Raw genomic sequence first — 22,650 nt, forward strand, 5'->3', positions numbered from 1 at the left:
CCTGGGGGATTCGGAAAGTGACAGTAAAGTGACAGGTATTTATACATATTTTTGGTTTTTTACACTTTACGCTGCAAATAAATATATATATAGAGGTCGTCCATGGTACATTCCGCTATGTAGCTGTTCGAACACCACACTAACACCTAGTAGAGGGTAGGCAGTAAACTAACACGTTAAGGCCGCGGCAAAATAGCGGGTTACTAAGGAGATAATCTGAGCGCGCATCACAGTATCGGAGGGGAATAGCTAATTCCTTCATTAAACAGCTAATTTGTTCATTTACGTATCATATACATGCTGGGTGCGGAAAGGGTTATGTGTCTGTTTTAAGAAGCGCTAAGGACGCGTGAAACTGGAGACTGTATAGCAGGATCGCCTTACGCGTCCGAATTGTGCGCCCACAGCGTGTTACGGACGGGAAATCTTCAACCGCACGTTACAGTATCGATCTCTATGACGCCTGGAACCCTTTCTTGGGTGGTAGCTCCTAATATGGAACATAACATCGTGTAACTATAGCATGGGTTATTTTTTAATGTTCACTTATCCACATTAAATTTCATCTGCCATTTGGATGCCCAATTTTCCAGTCTCACAAGGTCTTCCTGCATTTTATCACAATCTGCTTGTGATTTAACTACTCTGAATAATTTTGTATCATCTGCAAATTTGATTACCTCACTCATCGTATTTCTTTCCAGATCATTTATAAATATATTGAAAAGCTTTTGTGAGAAGTTTGACAACATAACTGAGGGGAAAAGTCTAATTAACGTACTACTTCTATATATACTAGATAATAATATTATGGTCATATGTGATTGCCTTGAGTGCTCAGACTAGTTAAGAAACCAGTTCCTAAAATTGACTTACCATAATTTCTGGGATATGTGACTCACCTCTGTACACCGAGGAAACTCAGGAGAGCCATGTCTGGCTGTTTGTTCAGGCGCAGGACACACTCCCAGTAAGTATCTTCCTCTCGTTCTTTGTCAAGGGCATAGAGCATGAACAAAGGTGGGTAGAGTCGTGGTAGCAGCACAGGTAAGAGCAGTCCAGAGCTTGTCACTACGTACCTGTAGAACACAGGACTGTCATGGTTTTGGGTGGGACTACTTCGGTCGATGGGCCATTCCAGGCACCTCTTAGTAAAGAAGCATGTTCTCAAATTTCTCTGACCCTTCCTACCTGCAGTTTTATATCATGACCCCTTGTCTTTGAATTTCCTTTTTCTATGGACAATTTTATTTCTTGTTCTTTCCTGAAGCATGGCAAAGATTAGAATGTCTTTATCATTATCCCCTTTCCCTTCTTTCTTCTGGCAAGTGCATTTTGAGCATCTTAAGCCTCTCTTTGTAGGGTTTGTGTTGTAGGCTTTGTTTCATCATTTTGGCAACACTGCCATACTCTCAAAGGGCAAATTTCAAAGCTATTTATGTGGTTAAGTTGCATGCTACCCACATAAATCAGCCATCTAAAGGAAAATTGGTTCTTACCTTCTAATTTTCGTTCCTGTAATACCATGGATCAGTCCAGACACCTGGGTTCATCTCCCCCTATCAGCAGATGGAGACAGAGAAAAAACCTTGCTGACACCATATCTAAGCAACAGTGCCACCTGCAGTTTGTCAGCATATATCTATATCAAAGCAGATAATAGCAAAAAAATATGGAACCATTAAACAATTAACAAGAGCATGGAATGCAACAATTTTACAGCTGAGCGGACGAATCTCCCCTTAATATAACCGCCTTCTAATTGGGCGGGCTCTGGACTGATCTGTGGTACTACAGGAACGAAAGTTAGCAGGTAAGAACCAATTTTCCTTTTCCTGTACGCACCTGGATCAGTCCAGATACCTGGGATGTACCAAAGCCCTTACCCAGGATGGGACTTGGAGAGTCCCACTCACAAACACTCTCGCCAAAGGAAGGGTTTGCTGTAGCCCCGACATGTTCCTTGTATCGCACCCAAGCGACTGTTCTGTTTTTCAATGTAAACCGGTGTGATCTGTATTTTATACAGGAACATCGGTATATAAGAATTTAAAAATAAATAATCTAAGCGATAGTGCCTTGCAAAAGTATGCAGCGACTTCCAAGTCACCGTTCTGCAAATTTCCTGTGGGGAAACAAGTTGAGATTACGCCCACTAGGCCGCTTGTGAACATGTGGAGTGAGCATGCAAGCCTTCTGGAACTGGACGACTCCATGTAATATACGTGGAAGAAATAGCCTCCTTCAACCACCATGCAATAGAGGCTTTAGAAGCCTTGGAGCCTCTATTAGGACCACTCCACAACACGAAGAGGTGATCGGACCTCCTAAAGTCATTGGTAATCTCGAGGTAACACAATAAAGCTCTCTGAACATCTAGACATTTGAGCTCCCTCCTATTAGGATCCAATGCCGGTAAGTTAAGAAAAGCTGGAAGTTCCACTGACTGATTGACATGGAACGCTGAAACTACCTTTGGTAAAAACGAAGTTACCATCCGTAAAGAAACTCCAGATTCCGAAATCTGAAGGAAAGAATCTCGACAAGATAACGCTTGTGACTCCGAAATTCTTCTAGCCTAACAAATGGCGATGAGAAAAATTACCTTAAGTGTCAAATCCTTTAATGTAGCCCTTCAGAGCAGCTTGAAGAGAGATTCATACAGAGTTTTAAGAATTAGATTAATTAGTACACCCTGGAGGAAAGAAGGAGCAGGGGTGATATGATTCAGACCTTCAGATACTTGAAAAACTTTAACGATCCAAAGACAACGACAAACCTTTTCCGCCAGAAAAAAATCAGCAGAACCAGGGGTCACGAGCTGAGGCTCCAGGGAGGAAGACTAAGAACCAATGTCAGGAAGTATTTCTTCATGGAAAGGGTGGTGGATGCTTGGAATGCCCTTCCGGAGGAAGTGGTGAAGTCCAAAACTGTGAAGGACTTCAAAGGGGCATGGGATAAACACTGTGGATCCATCAAGTCTAGAGGGTGTGAATAAAGTGGAGGCAGCAAAACACTGCACGGAGCGGCAGTAGCCACAGAGGCATTCAAACACTGCACGGAGCGGCAGTAGCCACAGAGGCATTCACGGAGCGGGATGCCAGTGGCCAGTAGTTATTGTTCCACCTTCACGGAGCGGAAGGATGGAGGGCTGCTATCTCCAAAAAAAAATAAAAACAACAAACAAAAAATAATAACAGGGGTGGGTAAGAGTATGGGGCAAGGGTGTGGCCTGCTTGTTACAGCAGTTGCTACCCCTAATTGAGATACGGCGCTGCTCTCTAAATTGGTGGTGGGGTGGAGGGGAATTAGGGCTGGAGGGTACTGGAAGCCAATAGTAACAGGTGGGAGAGAGAAAAAGGGAAAGAAAAATGGATAAAGTGCGTAGCTTGCTGGGCAGACTGGATGGGCCGTTTGGTCTTCTTCTGCCGTCATTTCTATGTTTCTATGTTCCAGGACGACAAGATTTCTGAACTGGAGGACGAAGATTCATCATATCTCTAAGAAAACGAAACACGTCCAGATGAGATGAAATAGAGGAACCTTCAATTTTGCCACGGAGAGAGCCCAGTGCTGCCACCTGCACTTTAAGAGAACTAAGAAATAAGCCCTTGGTGAATGCATCCTGTAAGAAAGATAATATTTCAGGCATTAAGGGCCCTAAGAGGGCAAATTCCCCTGACTGAACACTAGGACTCAAAAATCTTCCATACCCGAACATAAGAGAGGTTAGTAGACTTCCTTCTAGACTGTAACAACGTGGTGACTACTGAGTCCAGGTAACCTTTCCTTTTCAAACGCCTCCTCTCAAAATCCATGCCGCTAGACAAAAGCGAGCAGCCTGGTCAAAAGATATAGGACCCTGTTGAAGAAGATGCATCAGGTGGCCGAAGCGAAGAGGGCTGTCCACCGCCAGGTTGACCAGATCTGCAAACTATGGACACAGAGGCCACTCCAGAGCCACCTCTCCGCAATGCTTTTCTATGCGACATAGAACCTTGCCCACCAGCAGCCATGGAGAAAAAACATAGTATAACTCCCTGAGGCCTTGGTAGAACCAGCGCGTCAACTCCTTCAGCCCCTTACTGTCTTCAGCAACTGAAGAATCAGAAGGCCTTTGGCATTCCGAGAGGTCGACGTAAGGTAGACCCCAACGATCTCAAATTAACTGCATGGCTGTCTCAGAGTTCCCACTCGTCTGGATCCAAGTGTGTGCGACTCAAGAAATCCGCCTGAACATTCTCTGTTCCTGTGATGTGGGTTGCCGCTAATCTCTCTAGATGTCGTTCCTCCCAGAGCACCAACCTTTGCGCATCTAGAGCCACTGCCTTGCTTTTGGTTCCACCCTGCCGATTTATATATGCTACTGTTGGCGTATTGTCAGAAAGAACTCGAACTGGACGATTCCGTAGTAACGGCAGAAACTTCAAGGCCAAGCAAACCACCCTGGTCTCTAGACGGTTAATAGACCATGCAGACTGTCTCGTGGACCAGGATCCCTGAACCGAATGGAACTGAAACTGCTCCCCATCCAGAGAGACTGGCGTCTGTAGTAACCCCCATCCAATCAGGAATTTTGAGGTCCACTCCCCGACTGAGATTGGAAATCTGAAGCCACCATGACAGACCGTCTCTTGGCAAACCCTCAAGAGGTAAGCGGATATGATATTCTTCAGATAGTGGCTTCCAGCGGGACAACAATGCCGTCTGTAGTGGTCTCATATGGGAAAATGCCCAGGGAACCAAATCCAGCATGAAAGCCATTGAGCCGAGTACCTGTAAGTAGTCCCAGACCTTGGGTACCTGCAACCACAAAAAACCGGCAGATCTGGGCCTGAAGTTTCAAGATTTGATCTTGAGAGAGAAAGACTCTGCCTATAAGAGTATCGAACAGAGCTCCTAAATACTCCAAAGTTTGTGTTGGTGATAGCTAACTTTTATCGTGATTCACTACCCAACCTAGGGACTGTAGGACTTCGAGAACTTGATGAACCTATTTGCGCATAGAGACTCTGACTTGCTCTGATCAACCAATTGTCCAAATATGGGTGAACTAGAATACCCTCCTTTTGAAGGAAAGCTGCCACCACCACCACCTTGGTGAAAGTCTGTGGAGCTGTGGCAAGACCAAAAGGAAGAGCTTGAAATTGAAAATGTTGACCCAGAATCATGAAGCGGAGAAAATGCTGAGAGTCTTGATGGATGGCAATATGTAGATAAGCCTCCATGAGATCCAAGGAAACCAGGAATTCTCCTTTGTGTACAGCCACTACGACCGACCTGAGTTTTGCATTGACCTTCTTTAAATCGAGTATCGGCCGAAACAAGCCCTCCTTTTTGGGGACCAGAAAATAAATGGAGTATCTCCCTTGATGGAGCTCCGCTCTGGGAACTGGTACTACCGCACTTAACCGGTCTAGAGTCCGTTGTACTGCCGCACACTTGACCAGATAGCTGCATGGGGAAATTAGAAAAAGTTCCCGTACGGGACAAACAAATTCTAAAACGTAACAGCTTCTTATCACATTGAGAACCCACTGGTCCTGAGTGATCTTGGCCCACTTGTCGTAAGCAACCTCCTATAATAGGAACGACGGAGTGGACCAGCCTGGCATCATTGGGTAGACTTACCTCCTGCCAAGGATCCTCTCTAAAGGACCCTCTGTCTCCATGAAAGGATTGTCCCCATGCTTGCCCCCGCGAAAAATAGCTCTGCTGTCCCAGCATACCACGGGCAGGCTGCAATTTTCTGTCGGACAGAAAACGAGACCGTGATTGAAAAAGTATCTTACCCTTAAGGTTTATCCTCGTGTAACCTGAGGACTTTATTGTCTCCAAGAGACCTGATCAGCTGCTCTAGATCCTCGCCAAAAAAGAACTTACCTTTGAAAGGGCAAGGATGCCAATTGTGCCTTAGAGGAAACATCCGCCACCCAATTACGAAGCCAAAGCAACTTTCGGGCGGCCACAGCTGATGCCATTACTCTGGAGGAAGTACACCCCAAATCATAGAGGGCATCTGCACCGTAAGCCACAGTTGCTTCCACATACTCAGCCATATCCGCGTCCACAGCTGATTGAGACAAATTACCTTGAAGCTGCTGTACCCACAGGAGACAAGCACGCTGCAAGAAACTTGAACAAAGTGCAGCACACAAACCCAGGGACGCCACCTCAAAAATCCTTTTAAGGTGTAACTCCATCTTATGATCCTGTACATCTTTTAAAGCGGCCGAATCAATAATCTGAATCGTGCGCTTAGTCACAGCAGACACCACCGCATCTACTTTCGGGAGAGAAAAAAAAATTCTAAATCCTGTTCTGGTAGAGGGTAAAGTTTCCCCATGGCTCTGCCAACCTTTAAACCACAATCAGGAGGCCCCCATTCCTCTTCTACTAACTTGCTAACTGACTTGTGGTAAGGGAAAGAAGCTGGAGGATCTTGGATGGCACCTAGTACAGAGTCCTCGCCATCCAAATCCTGGTTCTCCTGAGGCATTTTAACCCCAAGAACCTGGCAAGCCAAGGGAAGCAAAACCTCCAGCTCTTCCCTTTTAAAAAGGTGGACCACCTTAGGATCCTTCAGCTCATGAATAAAAAAGAGACCGGGTCATCCTCTTGACTCGCATTCTCGGTAGCCGGAATAACCGGAGCCACCAGGGGAGCTTGGCCAGACCCCGAATCAGTACCAACAGGAGCTATGATAGCGTCCTGCAGATCAACCGCCCAACTCAGTCACCCTGCGGGCGAAAAATCAAGCTCTGTGCTGAGAGAACCCTATTACCGGGCATAGGAGACCTCCTGGGACTCCCCGAAGGACCCTCAGTGGGCTGGACTGGTGGAATCTGCGGCTGTGTAGTCCCCCAAGCCGCTTTCTGTCTGGCCATATAGGCATCATGAAGTAACAAAACAAAGTCTGTGGAGAAAAGCCTCCCTGCACCAAAACCAGCATGGTCTGGTTGAAAAACAGGCAAACCAGAGCTTTCCTCCCCTTCTAGCCCTCCCTGCCCGTTCCCCAACCCAGAATGGGCTGGAGACAGAGATGGACGACCCTTCCCCACCCCTGCTGGTGATGCGAGAACTGCCGCGGCAAAATCCTAAATGGCCGCCGTTCCCATGCCGGCCGGGTGAGGTATAAAAAGAAGTTGCAGCTGGTCCAAAAGAATGATACTCGATGCTGTTTAGAGGGAGGAGCCGCCACAGACGAACCCTCCCCATCGTTGGCACAGTTAGCGCATAACCCCGACCTATTAAGCCGGGAAGAATCAGAGCCACATGAACAGCATGCCCTGCCGCAGGCCATAAGGTAGAGATAAAATTAAAATCCTCTCTCTGAAGGTACTCACCACAACAGAAGAAAAGGTGCCCCAAACAAACAGCCAGAGCCCCACAAAAAGCTCCTATCTAAGGGGAGGAAGTCGCTCACCTGTAGAGCAGTGCTCCGGTGCAAACTCAGGTTTTTGGGGGTTTTTTTCTTTTTTAATTAGCTTTTGTTAAAAATGAACAACCTGCCTGAAAAATAGGCTAAAATAGCCAAAAGATTCTTGTAAAAAAATATTGTAAAAAGCCTGCAGCCGCCTCAGTGGACTCGTGAAAGGAGGGATCTGGACAACCAGATTTACACCTCACGGGCACCTAGGCCAAGCACACACAAGGGTACCAACCCCCGGCTCGGCTACCTCAACCGGACAGGAAGAACCAACCCTAAGGATTCTAAAAAAAATAAATAAAAGAAACCCCTGGGAGGAAGGCTCAAAAGAAAAAAATTAGCTGAAAAAAATTAGTCAACTGCAGAACTGCAGGATTAACAGCCTCTGCCATCTGCTGGAGACTGAGAAATACTGACGAACTGGGTTTTTTTTCTCTGTCTCCATCTGCTGATAGGGGGAGATGAACCCAGGTGTATGGACTGATCTGGGTATGTACAGGGAAAATTTGTTCTCCCTCTGTGTGGCTAATAAGTATACATGTACTTTTAGTTATATTAAAAGGAGATGTCCCCGGGGAGAGGGATGGAAAATAAAATATGCAGAGAGCATTTTCAATTTTATGCATGTTATTTTCCATTCAAAAACTGCCTACAGAAAAAGCAGGCTCAAATGTTCAGATACTTAGTAACCATGACAAGTTTCAAAGCAAAGTTACATATATACTTTCCCTTTGAAATTTGGGGAAAAGTCTACATGTAAAAAGTACCCAAGGACTTTGTTTCAAAAAAGTCCTTGTTAAGCTTTTATGTTCGCCTGTTAAGCTACATTTCTACGCTGCTCTTGTGTTATCCCCCCCCCCCAGTTCTTTCTCCCTGTTAATATGTACTTTCAAACCTGCTGTTCAAATGTGAACCGGTATGATGTCCCTACTAATACCGGTATATAAAAGCCTCTAAATAAATAAATAAATAGATAGATAAATAAAAAGCACTATTTTAAAATAGCCCTCTCAATGTCCTTATGTAGGCATGGCCTCCTGAAATGAACATCTTACTCATGGTGGGGGTCTCACTAGTGATCTACACAACAAAAAAACACATTTGAAATACTTTTTTCAAAGACCTTTCATAATGCTTTTTTTCCCCTTATGATAGGGTTTTGCTCAGAGTAATTTAGATTCTCAGTTTCTGATGCTTCCATTTCTAGTTTGTATACTTTGGATAAATATACAGAAACACTACATTAGCATTGTGGTCAAGGGGATGCTAACGATGTGCTTGCTACATCAACATCTAAAAACTCAATTTTATTAGTGCAATTTGCAAAGAAGCTGCATACAAAGTCCTAGTTTCACAAGTTAGTTGCAGATGATATGGAATAAGTTCTTACATTTCAAACCCTCTTATAACTTTAGCAGCAGAAGTCAACTCCAACCATGACAAATAGTATGTCAGGTGGAGTAATTGTAACTACAGCAAATTCCCAAAATAATCATCAAAAGGGAAAGATGCATCACACAAAAAAGCAGCATGCTGCCCCCCCCCCCCCTTTTGCAAGGGTAGATTTCATGGTCTGAGTCAATACAGGTTCAAACAAATGCCCAGCCCTATCCACCATGCACCTGCTAGTTCTTCTGCCGGCATTCAGTCTGCATTCTGCAGACATGGAATTGTGTGCTGTGTCACCTGTGCCATGTAGTTTTCTATCATTGGCTCTCAGTAACAAGGTGCAGTTCTGTTAAGTTGCTGTCTGTCTATAGGCCTTGTTTACCTTACCCTGGTTCTGGAGAATCTGATCCAGAGTCTTTCCTTCCACTGCACAGAGGCTTCTTTTCTGGTGTCTTTATAACAACCGGTGCAATTGTGCTGCCTTCTTCAGGAAGATCAGGAAACAGAAACCTATAGTGTGAGCACATCTATTATGCTATACATGATTTAACAGAAAAGTAATCTTCTGCTCAAATATATCACAGGAAATGCCATGCAGAGTCAGACCAAGGTTCATTGAGCCCAGCACCTCTGATAGTGCCAATTCAGGTCCTAAGTACCCAGTGGATTCCAAAAAATAGATCTATTTCTTGTTACTCATGCCCAGGGATAGCTATAGTTTTATTAAGTCTACTTGACTAATATTTTATGGACTTTTTCACCAGAAACTTGTTGAAATCTTTTTTAAACCCTACTATGCTTGCTACCTGATCACACCCTCTGGCAACAGATTCCACAGCATGACTGTGTGCTGAGTGAAAAAAACACGCTGTTAATTTCATGAACTATCCCTTAAGTCTTAGTATTATTTGAAGGGGTAAATAGCCATCCTTTATTTACCAGTTTCATGCCAATCATAATTTATAAACTTCTATCATGTCCTCTCTCAGCTGTCTTTTCCAAGACTGTGTAGCCTCTCTTCATAAGAGAGCCGTTCCAACCCTTTATAATTTGTTTCCCTTCTCTTTCCCTTTACCTCTTTTGAAATGGGCGTGACCAGAATTGAACAAAATACTCAAGATGCAGTCGCACAATGGATCAATACAGAATGATATTTTCTATTTTTTTCTACATTCCTTTTCAGATCATTCCTAACATCTTATTTGCATTTTTTTTTGACAGCCACTGGCCTGAGGATTTCAACATGTTGTAGCCGTTTTAAATGATAGGTTACAAAGTATTAGTAACAGGTATGCAATTTTACTTGGGCTGATGCCGGCCAGTCCTGATAATGTGTTACTCTTTGTGGCATGGAAAGGTTATTGCAGGAGACTCAAAGGCACTTATCTCCACTGCAAAACTGCTCACGGAGTCAATAAATAGAAAGCCAGGATTTCTTTCCAATGACTTAATAGTTTTTTTCTGAAATAAAATTGTCATATTACTTAATTGGCTGAGCATTTCAACAACTGGCCTCAGACACACAATTCTATTTGCAAACAAATAAACATGTCATTCCAATAACAGCTGGAAATGAAAAAAGTGAGGGAGGCCAACTTTAGTTAAAATAAAGGTGACAATTAAGGATCAAAACATGTATGCTTTAGTAGGCAGGAAAGCTACAACAGATATTGAAATACCTCAAAATGATATAATACACAGGAGGTAAGCATTTTTAGAAAGGAAGTTCTAAAATAAGGTGCCATGGTATGAAACCAAGACAGTAGATTCAAAACAGAAAAGGAAATATTTCTCCACAAACAGGGCATAAGATATGAAATGGTCTCAGTATAGGAGGCAAAACAGAATGCTAGAAAACCAAAGAGAAGCACAAATGAGTCATTGTTCTGGAGAAGCAAGCGTGACAGAAGGTAAAATTTGGAGTACTGTACAGTAAGGAAAAAGCAGAATTGCTTACCTGTAATAGGTGTTCTCCGAGCACAGCAGGATGTTAGTCCTCACACATGGGTGACATCAGATGGAGCCCAATAATCTTTGATTAATGCCCTATACCACGCGTCCACTTGGAGTCTCGTAACAGAATTAAAACAAAAAAAAAAATAGGAGAAACCCAATTCTGCATGCTGGCGGGCAGGTTTTGTGAGAACTAACATCCTTCTGTCCTCTGAGAACATCTATTACAATTAAGCAACTCTGCTTTCTCTGAGGACAAGCAGGATGGTAGTCTTCACACATGGGTGAATCCCTAGCTATAGGCTGCTCCCCAAACAAAAAAGGGGAGCAACAGACACCTAACCAGGTGCCAACGAGCACAACATTGGTGCTGTTGGTAATGGAGAGGGAGACGGTCAGAACCCAAACTATATAGAAACATAGAAATGACGGCAGAAGAAGGCCAAACGGTCCATCCAGTCTGCCCAGCAAGTTTCGCACTTTTTTTCCCCCTCATACTTATGTTACTCTTGGCTCTTAGTAACCTTTTGGGTCTATTTCCCTTCCACCCCCACCATTAATGAGAGAGCAATGTTGGAACTGCATCTAAGTGAAATATCTAGTCCAATTAGTTAGGGGTGGCAACCGCCGCAATAAGCAAGCCACACCCACGCCGACCTGCCCACCCAGACTAAATAATTCAGTCTTTGTTGGTTGTTTTCTGTATATAGATCCACCTTTCTTCATTCCCTCTGCTGTTGAAGCAGAGAGCTATGCTGGATATGCATTGAAAGTGAGGTATCAGACTTTCTCCCCTGCCGTTGAAGCAGAGAGCTATGCTGGATGTGCTTGAAGTATCATTCTTTCTCCCCTGCCGTTGAAGCAGAGAGCTATGCTGGATATGCATTGAAAGTGAAGCATCAGGCTTATTTGGTTTGGGGTAGTAGCCGCCATAACAAGCAAGCTACTCCCCGCTTTTTTGTTAATGCAAATCCTTTTTTCCACATTTCCTCTTGCCGAAGCTTAAAGCAATGTTGGAGTCACATTAACCGTGTGTATGTTTATTGTATACGGGTATTATCTCCAGGTAGTAGCAGTCATTCCCGCGAGCCACCCACTCTTCATTCACGTCCTCTAGACTTTATGGATCCACAGTGTTTATCCCACGCCCCTTTGAAGTCCTTCACAGATCTGGTCTTCACCACTTCCTCCGGAAGGGCATTCCAAGCATCCACCACCCGAGTTGGGTTCTACAACTCAAAAACATTCCAGAGGACAGACTGGCCGAATCTATTGTCGCATCAGCCATCCCTATCCAGACAGTAATGTAATATGAATGTGTGAAGAGAACTCCACATCGCAGCCTTGCCGCCGCTCCTCGGGAACTGCTCACAAGTGGGCCACAGACACTGCCATGGCTCTGACAGAATGAGCCTTGACATGACTCCCAAGATGTAGTCCAGCCTAGGCATAACAGAAAGAGATGCAATCTGCTAGCCAATTGGATAGTGTCTGTTTGGCAAAGGCAATGGCCACGCCCAACCTATTCTTACCAAAAGAAACAAAAAGTTGGGCGGACTATCTATGGGCTTCTGTACGCTCCAGATAGAAGGCTAAGGCTCGCTTGCAGTCCAAACTGTGCAGTGCTCGTTCACCTTGGTGTGAATGGGGCCTGGGAAATAATATTGGCAAGACGACCGACTGGTTAAGATGGAAATCTGTCATCACCTTAGGCAAGAACTTAGGGTGCATACACAAGTCCACCCTGTCATGATAAAACTTTGTATAAGGTGGATAAGTCATTAAAACCTGGAGCTCGCTGACCCTGCGCGCGGAAGTAACCGCCACCAAAAATATGACCTTCCAGGTCAGGTACTATGGGTCACAGGAGCGCAGCAGCTCAAAAGGAGCTTTCATCAGCTGAGCTAATACCACGTTGAAGTCTCAAGACACTGCGGGAGGCCTTACTGGAAACTTCAATTAAAGCAGGTCCTGCAGGAAACGTACAACTATAGGCTGTACAGAGATGGGCATACCATCTACACCGTAGTGGTATGTGCCAATCGCACTACGATGAACTCCAATGGAGTTGGTTTTTAAGCCAGCTTCCGATAGATGTAGAAGGTAATCAAGAAGTTTTTATGTGGGGCAGGAGAACAGATCTAGGGCCTTCTCCTCACACCACACGGAAAACCTCCTCTACTTCAGTCCATAGGACTTTCTAGTGCAAGGCTTTTGACTGGCAGTTGCACAAAATAGGTAGAAACTCCTGCAGAGCCAACTGCACCGCTCTAGTCTCTAAGCGATTGATGGACCAGGATGCTCCTCTGCTGACCATTGGGCCTTGCACCAACTGGGACTGACACACAGACCACCAACCGGAGAGACTGGCATTGGTAGTCACAACCATCCACTGTGGCACCTCCAGATCCATGCTGCGGCACAAATGGTCCTGACTAAGCCACCACGAAAGACTGGCCCTGGCTGACTAAGTGGGAGTGGAAGATGAAACTGCTCTGACATCAGGTCCCACTGAGATAGTAACGCATTCTGTCTCATATGAGCAAATGCACATGGGCCCAGCTCCAGGGTAGATGCCATGGAACCTAGGACATGCAAGTAATCCCAGACCCTGGGCACTCGGGCCTCCACTAGGTTCCAAACTTGAGTCTGCAGCTTGATAATCCGCTCCTTTATGAGAAATACTTTCCCCACTTGGATATCAAAGCGTGATCCCAAGAACGTCAGACCTGGTAAAGGAGAAAGATGGCTCTTGGCCAGATTTACTATCCAGCCCAAGGATCTCAAGCAGTGCAACACCACTTCCACTGCCTGCCTGCAAAGGTCCTCCAACTTTGCTCGGATGAGCCAGTCACCCAGATATGGATGAACCAGCTCGCCTTCCGTTCTGAGGGCTGCCGCCACCACCACAATCATCTTGGTGAAGGTCCTCGGGGCCACTGCTAGTCCAAACGGGAGAGCGCAAAATTGAAAATGCCTCCTGAGAATTATAAACCAGAGATACCTCTGATAGTCTGGGCAGATCCCTATGTGCAGGTACACTTCCGTTAGATCCAAGGAAGCCAAAAACTCCCCGCTTCGTACCGCTGCTATGACAGACCACAGAGACTCCATCCAGAACCAGGGTACTTTGAGAGCTACGTTCACCTTTTTTAAATCCAGAATTGGATGAAAAGTTCCTTCCTTTTTTGGTATCACAAACTAAATGGAACAACATCCAGTCTCTTGCTCCTCCTGAGGAATGGGAACAATGGCTCCCAGCAATTGCAGTCATCGGATGGTCTGCTGCACGATCAGCTTCTTTTCTGCTAAGGCACAAGGAGATGCCATGAACAGGCTTCGTAGCGGCCAAGCAAATTCTAAAGTGTAACCTTGCCTTATGGATGCTTAGAACCCACTGGTCCGACGTGATTTTGATCCACTCCTCGTAAAACTGAGTCAAACTACCCCCGATGACTGGGACTGAGAAGTGGGCCGAGCTCACCTCATAATATGAGCTTGGCTCTGCCACTCCCTTGGATGGAGCCCTCTCTGTTCGGCCTACGCCCACAAAATGACTTGTTCCAGGACTGTGACCTCCCCGACACCTGCCTCTGGCCAGCACCCAGAGCTCTGCTCTGACAGAAACACTTCTGCCCCCAAAAACCGAGAGCACACAAGTAGAAATCCTTTTGACCCTTTGGGCTTGTCCTCCAGTAGCTTCTGCACCTTGTCTCCCAGATGCTTTATCAGCTACTTCAAGTCTTCTCCAAATAGGAGCTTGCCATTAAAAGGCAAAGCTCCCAGTTGAGCCTTCGACGAAACATCCACTGACCAATTCTGTAACCAAAGGAGCCTTCTAGCCGAAACCGTGGACAGACGTGCAAATAAGGTCATGCAAGGCATAGACTACAAGCGACCGCAGCTTCCAAGCATTCACCTGTTTAGAATCCTGGGGTGACATATCCATGTTACCTTGTAACTGCTGCATCCATCTCAAGCTAGCCCGAAGCATAAAACTGCTGCACATTGCAGCACGGATGCCCAGAGCAGACACCTCAAAATTGTTCTTAAGGTGCACCTCGAGCTTCCTGTCCTGCAAATCCTTCAGAGCTGCTGTGCCAGCTACTGGAATGGTGGACCTTTTCATAACTGCTGAGACGGAGGCATCCACTTTTGGAACCCTTAGAGCTCCAGAGTGTCTTCAGGCAAGGGACAGAGCTTATCCATGGTTTTGCTAACCTTAAGGCCAGTCTCCGGAGTATTCCACTCCCTGACCACCAACTGTTTTACTGACTTATGAAAAGGGAAAGTTCTGGCCGGACCGCATAAGTCAGCCATGACCGATCTACTGAATCCTGGACCGATGCTTCCTGCGGAACCGTTATCCCTAATCATGGGTCCCAGTTCATCCTTTTAGAACAGGAAAACTACCTTGGGATCGTTCCCCTCCATAGACAGGACCTTTGCTGATTCCTCATCCGGATTCTGCCCATGCCTGGGTGAACTAGAGCCAGGAGGACTGTCCCCAGACAGCAACTTACAATCAGACTTCTCAGAAGAACCATCATCAGCGACACCCGACACAGTTGGACAGAGGACTCTCCGAATCCTTATGGCCCCCAAAAAACTTAGATCTCTTTTGGCCACAGCTTAATGAAGATTTTCACATGGGGGGGCACCCTGCGGTTCTCCAAGCCATAAAGGCCTCATGTATGAGGAGAATAAACTCCAGGGAAAAGGGAGCAAGACCAGGAGAATCCCCCTCCAGAAGATCTGGCTCCTGCTCAGATAGCCCCCTCCTGGGCTCCACTGGGGCTGGAATCCGCTGGGGACAGCGCTGGCAGGAGATCCCCTCCCCTTGCCATCCTTTCTGCAGCAGCCGCAAAAGTTTTCAAAAAGGCCACTGTTCCCATGCTGAGTGGGAAAGGATCGACAGCCTCCAACTCAGCCGGTGACCTGCCAGGCCCATGCTGCCTTAAAGATGCCTATCGTGATGGTGTTTGTTTCCAAAAGGAACTCTGAAGATGGTTACAGAGCCCTGTCGTTGAAAAGCACCATCGCACGAAGCATAATATAACATTCATAACTGTGGATACAAAGATTCTTTAATTTGGCTACAGAGTTCTTTCATTGAAAGAAGTTCTTGCAGTGAACACAATACAACAATCTTAATCGTGGACTCCGAGAATTCGAGGTCAACCAATCAAGATATGTTCTTAAAGTCATTTTAATACATCTAATCAGTGGACAATTCCAGAGAATACACATTGTATTTGAGTACATACTCTAGATGTTATTCAGTCTAAAGAGCCCATGATGCAGCCATAAAGTGAAACTTTGGCCAGAGTCGGGCGTGTTACATTCTATTTGAATACATTATTTTCCAAGGATTCGGTCTTGTTTTTGTTTTTTCCCATCCGTGGCTTTCCAAGACCGATTACAGTCTTGTTTTGTGGGACACCAGGTTAAGAGGCGGTGTCTGTGAAATTTTCTGTCTCCATCTGCTGGAAGGGAGGCAAAACAGTCTGGACTGATCTGGGTACGTACAGGGGAACTGATATTCTCAAGCCTTGTCATTCATAGTTTTACAGGGGATCTTCAGTTGTGAAATGCAAGGGTACATTTTCATTGTATATGCATTAGGAATTCTGGCAACAGACTGGATGAGATTGTAAATAGTCAAAATTCCCATTAATAAATGTATAAACCATGGTTCAGGTCTGGGACTCCTTATGCCAACGGGCTTTGTGCAATTCTGATGCCTTACATAAGTGTTTTTGGAGAACTGTATCATTACTGATCTGGTTATAAGATGGCTGCCTAACCGTATAGTCAAGATGATAAAAATTATGGTAATATCTCTCAACTGTCCTGGCAATACAGTGAGTTTACTTTTTCAATTAATACAAACAAATTAACAGAAGCAGGATGTCTGACAGTAACATGACAGTGCTGCTCACCTCACTAACTGGAAAATGCGTTTCAAGTATGACTTGATTTCTCTCACCGCCTCCTGCAGTAATCGTCGATTGGCTCCCACACCCACATATGTCATTCTGTAAACTGCTACCAGTGTCTCCATAAGCCTTCCCAGGGGATGCAGAGGGGTGTCACAAGCCTTAGGAGAAGGGAACAAGGTCATCATCAATGAGATACTCAGCCATACAGCTCTGAGAAATAAACTAAAATTTCAGTTACTGCAGCACTAATTCTTGGTGGAAGCTAGAATGTTAAAACTTTAGTCACACACAGTGAGCAACACAGTGTATAAGACTAAATAAGAAAGTGACTATAGATAAAAGAACAAATGTGGAAATGTTAACGTGGTTATTGTTTGCTCAACAGATTCTATTCATTGGTTTATTATGGTTTACATACAAATATATTGTAAGTACTGAAACAAAGGCTTGTATATAGTGTTCGTGATGCATGTGAGAACCACCACAGTAAAAAGATTTCTTTTCAATACCTGTTTACAGATGCATAATGGCAGACAGCATTCTTACCTTTACTAAATATTTCTTGATATTGTCATATTTCTCCTGTGTGAAGGGGCCCACATGCTGTGGAATGAACTCCAAGCTTTCTAGCGTTTGGGTATGTGAGCGGCTGAGCTGCTCTGGGCTGCAGCATAAGGAGCAGACAATTATTTACAACAGTTTTGCATTCAGCAATATCTTATATGAGAAAGGTATACTGTGCATTACACTTACAATACCTTACAGCAAGCTTACTAATGTACAATTTCAAGATGCTTTATAACAAATTAATAGATGTTGCCAGTGTGACTTGCTGTTTGTGTGTAACTGTTCTACAGTTCTGGCTCACCTTGCTTCAAAAGCCAGTCATTTTTGGGGGAGGACAGGAGAGGAATTCTTGCGACCAAATCTGTTTGTAGTGACACTTATAAATACCAAGACATTCCAAGCAGCAGCACCAATTATCTTATAGCATCTGATCACACCCAGCCCATAAACACCTGCAGCAGTCAGTGTGACTCTGTTTTTAAAAGACATACAGAAGCTGCTGTGATCAGGGTTTTCCAAAGCACAATTATTTTTGAAAGTCTGATAATGTGTTGTGGAGAACAAATCATAAATGTTCTATCGTACACACTAACACTGCATGGAATTTACAGGTGGAGGCGGGGGGGCATCAGCAATTTGATTGGATGAAAACCCTCTAGTGCTACATAAATACAAGAGATCAAATCTCTAACACTAACTCCTATGTGCTTCTATGTTGTGAGATTTTTGGCAAAAGGTGCGAGTTACACAGTCTATGTAGCATCCTGAAGCACTAGTCAGAACAAAAATAAAAAAACAAAAGCATATGGGACAGGCTTATCTAAACATGTACACCCTAGAGGTAAGCTGTGATAAGAGGAGATAAGAGATATTTAAATATCTCCAGGTTATTAATGCACAAGAGGTAGGCCGGCCTCTCGGAAAGGTGGATCTCAAATGTGAAGATTTAAGAGGGTATATTCTGGGAAGATGAAAGGGGTAGGACTCAGGAGTAATCTAAGAAAGGAGAAATTAGTTATCTGATAATTTTCTTTCCTTAAATCCAGTCAGATCATTACAGTTGAATGGGTTATGTTCTCAGACCAGCAGACACAGACATATCAACAGATTCACTAATATCACCCTTTACATGTATCTGTGCTGACCTCAGCCTGCCAATATTATCTTTAACAAGCTAACTGTGGACAACAACAATTTCAAAATTATCTCTTGTTTCTCTTTTCTTTCTTTTTTTTTTTTTTTAACACTATTTCCAAATGGAAACAATGAGCAAGCAGAAAGGAAACAGAATATACAAACTCAGTAAGGCACTCACTTACTTTGTAGAAATTTCTGACAAATCATTCCCAATTCTGCCGGTTGACCTGAGGTTTATACCTATTTGGTAGAACAAGGAGGGTTCTGGACTGGTCTGACTGGTCTCAAGGAAAGAAAATTATCTCCTTACCATCATCCAGTAAGACCCAGTTCAGATAAATGAAATTTATTCAAGATTGATTGATTTATTTATTTTTAATTTTTATATACCGGAATTCCTGTATACAATACAAATCAGTCCGGTTTACATGAAACGAAAAGATTGCCCTGGTCTGGGAGGTCAGACCGGGGTTTTTTTACAAAGAACATTGAACAATAACATATAATACATAGAACAATAAAATATAATACAATCCTTGAACATTGAACAATAACAATAAATACTTAAATATTTTCATAATTAAATTAAAATTAAGACAATTAGCATGTTAAACTTAAATTAAACGTAAAATTAAATTTAAATTTAATTTTGGATAATATTGTATATTGTTAACCGTAATACAAAATATTCCTAAGTTCAGTCAGGATAAGGCGCTTAGTTAAATTCTTGAGATTGGAACGCTTGCCTGAAGAGCCAGGTTTTTAACTTTTTTTTTAACTCTGGTAGACTGGGTTCGAGGCGTAGGTCTGGGGGGAGAGCGTTCCAATGGTGTGGTCCTGCAGTTGAGAGTGCTCTTTTTCTTAGTAATGATGTTGCTGGAGGGGCGAACAATGTGCCTCTGTAGGCGCTTCTGATGGGTCTGGAGGATAAGTGTGGACGAAGTTGAGTTTGGAGTGATATCGGTGCGATGTTGTGTATTGATTTATGAATAATGGTAAGGGTTTTAAAAAGGATTCTCTGTTTGATGGGTAGCCAGTGGAGGTTGCTCAGAATGGGGGAAATATGTTCTCTTTTATTGGTGTTTGTTAGGATTCTGGCAGCGGCGTTTTGTACCATCTGTAGGGGCTTAATACTGTTGGCAGGGAGGCCAAGTAGAATTGCGTTGCAATAGTCGAGTTTTGAAAAAATAATGGATTGTAGGACGAGGCGAAAGTCGTTGAAGTGAAGGAGTGGTTTTAACTTTTTGAGGACTTGTAGTTTATAGAAACAGTCCTTGGTGATGGTATTTATAAATTTTTTTAAGTTAAGTTGATTGTCAAGCCATGCTCCTAGATCCCTGATGTCTGAGGGGAGACAAATGTTTAATGAGGAGGGTTGCGAAAGGTTGGGTGAGTAGATACTCTAACTAGGGTGGAAACCTTCCAAACCTGCTCTCATCTCCTCAAAGAGCCTCCTCTTTAGTACTCACATCCAAGATACAATGCTTCAAAGAAACATCAGGACAACCAAGTTACTGCTCCTCAAATATCCACACAATGAAGTTACTAGGTGATACAATTAAAATTAATAAGATAATTTTTTTACTCAACACCCCTCAAAAACCGAATTATGTCCAACACATCAGTAGCATGGGATCTTAGTGTTTGGGTAATTTCCAGGTTCTTGTGGCCTGGTTTGGCCTCCGTTGGAAACCGGATGCTAGGCTTGACGGACCCTTGGTCTGACCCAGCATGGCAATTTCTTATGTTCTTACCATCTGCTGGAAACAGAATACTCCAATCCAAAAATCCACAGATGGGGGTAACTAAACCAAGTACTATCAAACAACCCTCAAATATTTTCCTGTATTTTTTTATTTCCTTATATCCTTTAAACCCTTAAAAAATTCCCAAAAACTGGATAATCAATATTTTAATCTTCATTGAAAACAAAAATCTCTTTTCACCAAAACTTTCTGTACACCAAAAATGTTTGTAAGAGGAAAGTGGTTGTTTCATAAATCTTTCAAGGAACCATCTAGGTTGTCTTCATTATTTTTATTCATGAACAAAGGAAAATTGGTTCTTACCTGCTAATTTTCGTTCCTGTAGTACCAAGGATCAATCCAGACTGCTGGGTTATGCCTCCCTTCCAGCAGATGGAGTCAGAGAAAAGCTGAAAAGCACCCCTTAGATAACCTAGTGTGCCACCTGCGATCCCCCTCAGTATAATGAATATCAAAGCAGAATGAAGTAAATTTAACAACCAATGACTAGATCAAGGCAAAGATTATTAACCTTATAAAAACTATAACTTGTGACAAAAAACAATGTTGTGTAGTTGTGCAATCTTAGAAAAAAGTCTGCAAAGAGAAAAAAGAACAAGTATTCGAGCGGACTCTCCTGCATATGGGCGGGTGTCTGGACTGATCCTTGGTACTACAGGAACGAAAATTAGCAGGTAAGAACCAATTTTCCTTTCCCTGTACGTACCAGGATCAGTCCAGACTGCTGGGATGTACCCAAGCTGTCCTAGAAGGGGTGGGACCCTGAGAGTCCCGCTCTAAGCACACTGCTGCCGAAAGAATCCACCTTTGCATCCCGGACATCTAAACGGTAATGCTTAGTAAACGTGTGCAAAGACTTCCAAGTGGCTGCCCTGCAAATCTCTTGGGGCAACACACATTGGCTTTCTGTGCAGGACGCTGCTTGTGACCTAAGAGAGTGCGCCTTTAGACCATCCGGCACTGATCGCCCGTGAAATATGTAAGTTGATGCAATAGCGTCCTTCAACCAGCGGGCAATAGTTGCTTTAGAAGCCCTAGCCCCTTTTCTTAGGACCGCTCCACAATACAAAAAGATGATCAGACAATCGAAAAGGATTAGTTATCTCCAAGTACCACAAAAGGACTCTGCGGACGTCCAATCTCCTCAGATCCTGAGCTTGAGGGGAATTCCTATTCTCATCTGAGAATGCCGGTAACTCAACTGGTTGACATGAAAATCTGATACTACCTTCGGTAGGTAGGAAGGCACTGTCCGAAGTGAAACCCTAGAGTCAGAGATGCATAGAAAAGGCTCCCTACATGACAATGCTTGAATCTCTGACACCCGTCTAGCCTAACAGATAGCCACGAGGAAAACACAGTCTTAAGCGTTAAGTCCTTCAGCGTAGCCCTCTTTAAAGGCTCAAAAGGAGAAGCGCAGAGACCAGTAGAACCAAATTTAAACTCCATGACGGACAGATCGCGCATACCGACGGCTTTAAGTGTTTGGCCCCCTTCGAGAATCGTGCCACATCCAGGTGAGTAGCAATGGGAACACCATCAATTTTACCTTGAAAACAACCCAAAACCGCTACCTGCACTCTGAGTGAGCTGGACGCCAAACCTTTCTTTAAACTGTCTTGCAAGAAAGCAAGAATGTGGACAATAGTGGCCCGCCGCGGGGACACGCCAGACCTACTGCACAAAGAATCAAAGACCTTCCACACCTGAACGTAGATAAGAGACGAAGAGGTTTTTCGAGCACAGAGAAGAGTGGAAATAACAGACTCAGGGTAGTCTTTCTTTCTTAACTGTCTCCTTTCATAAGCCAAGCCGCTAGACAGAAGCGATCGACCTGATGGAAAAATACTGGACCCTGCCAGAGGAGGTTCAGTAGATGTCTAAGACGCAAGGGACCGTCCACCACCAGGTTGATGAGGTCTGCGAACCATGGTCGCCGCGGCCACTCTGGGGCCACTAGAACAACCGGCCCTCGGTGAGATTCTATTCGCCGTAGAACTTTTCCCACCAGCGGCCATGGGGGGGAACACGTAGGGAAGAATGTCGGGAGGCCATGGGAGGACCAGGGCATCTACCCCTTCCGACCCGTGCTCCCTTCTGCGACTGAAGAAGCGTGCCGCCTTTGCATTCAATCGAGTTGCCATCAAATCCAGCCGGGGAATCCCCCACTGGCGGATCAGAAGAGCCATCGCATCCGCCGGGATCTAAGCGTTGGCGGCTAAGAAAATCCGCTTGGACATTGTCCACCCCAGATATATGAGATGCTGCCAGACGGGTCAGATTGTGCTCTGCCCACACCATCAACCTGTCCGCCTTGGAGGCGACCAGGTGACTCTTCGTACCTCCTTGACGACTTATGTAAGCCACAGTGGTTGCATTTTTGGATAGAATCCGTACCGCCCTGTGTTTGACCAGGGGAAGAAAATGACGTAGAGCTAGGCGAACTGCCCTGGTTTCCAATCGATTG

General features: G+C 44.4%; 1 protein-coding gene across 2 annotated transcripts in view; it reads right to left on the reverse strand.

Moving 5' to 3' along the window:
• Window positions 1–22,650, reverse strand: part of ALS2 (alsin Rho guanine nucleotide exchange factor ALS2) — a 282,347-nt gene that overhangs the window by 43,776 nt on the left and 215,921 nt on the right. For both annotated transcript variants that reach the window (XM_029606273.1, XM_029606274.1), the window contains exons 26-29: window positions 17,260–17,377; window positions 16,714–16,871; window positions 9,206–9,328; window positions 903–1,079 (exon numbers count right to left, since the gene is read on the reverse strand). In XM_029606273.1, coding sequence (XP_029462133.1) covers window positions 903–1,079; window positions 9,206–9,328; window positions 16,714–16,871; window positions 17,260–17,377 — 576 coding nt within the window. The remainder of the gene's footprint in view (window positions 1–902; window positions 1,080–9,205; window positions 9,329–16,713; window positions 16,872–17,259; window positions 17,378–22,650) is intronic.

Source organism: Rhinatrema bivittatum, chromosome 6 (genome assembly GCF_901001135.1).
Source record: "Rhinatrema bivittatum chromosome 6, aRhiBiv1.1, whole genome shotgun sequence".
NCBI lineage: Eukaryota > Metazoa > Chordata > Amphibia > Gymnophiona > Rhinatrematidae > Rhinatrema > Rhinatrema bivittatum.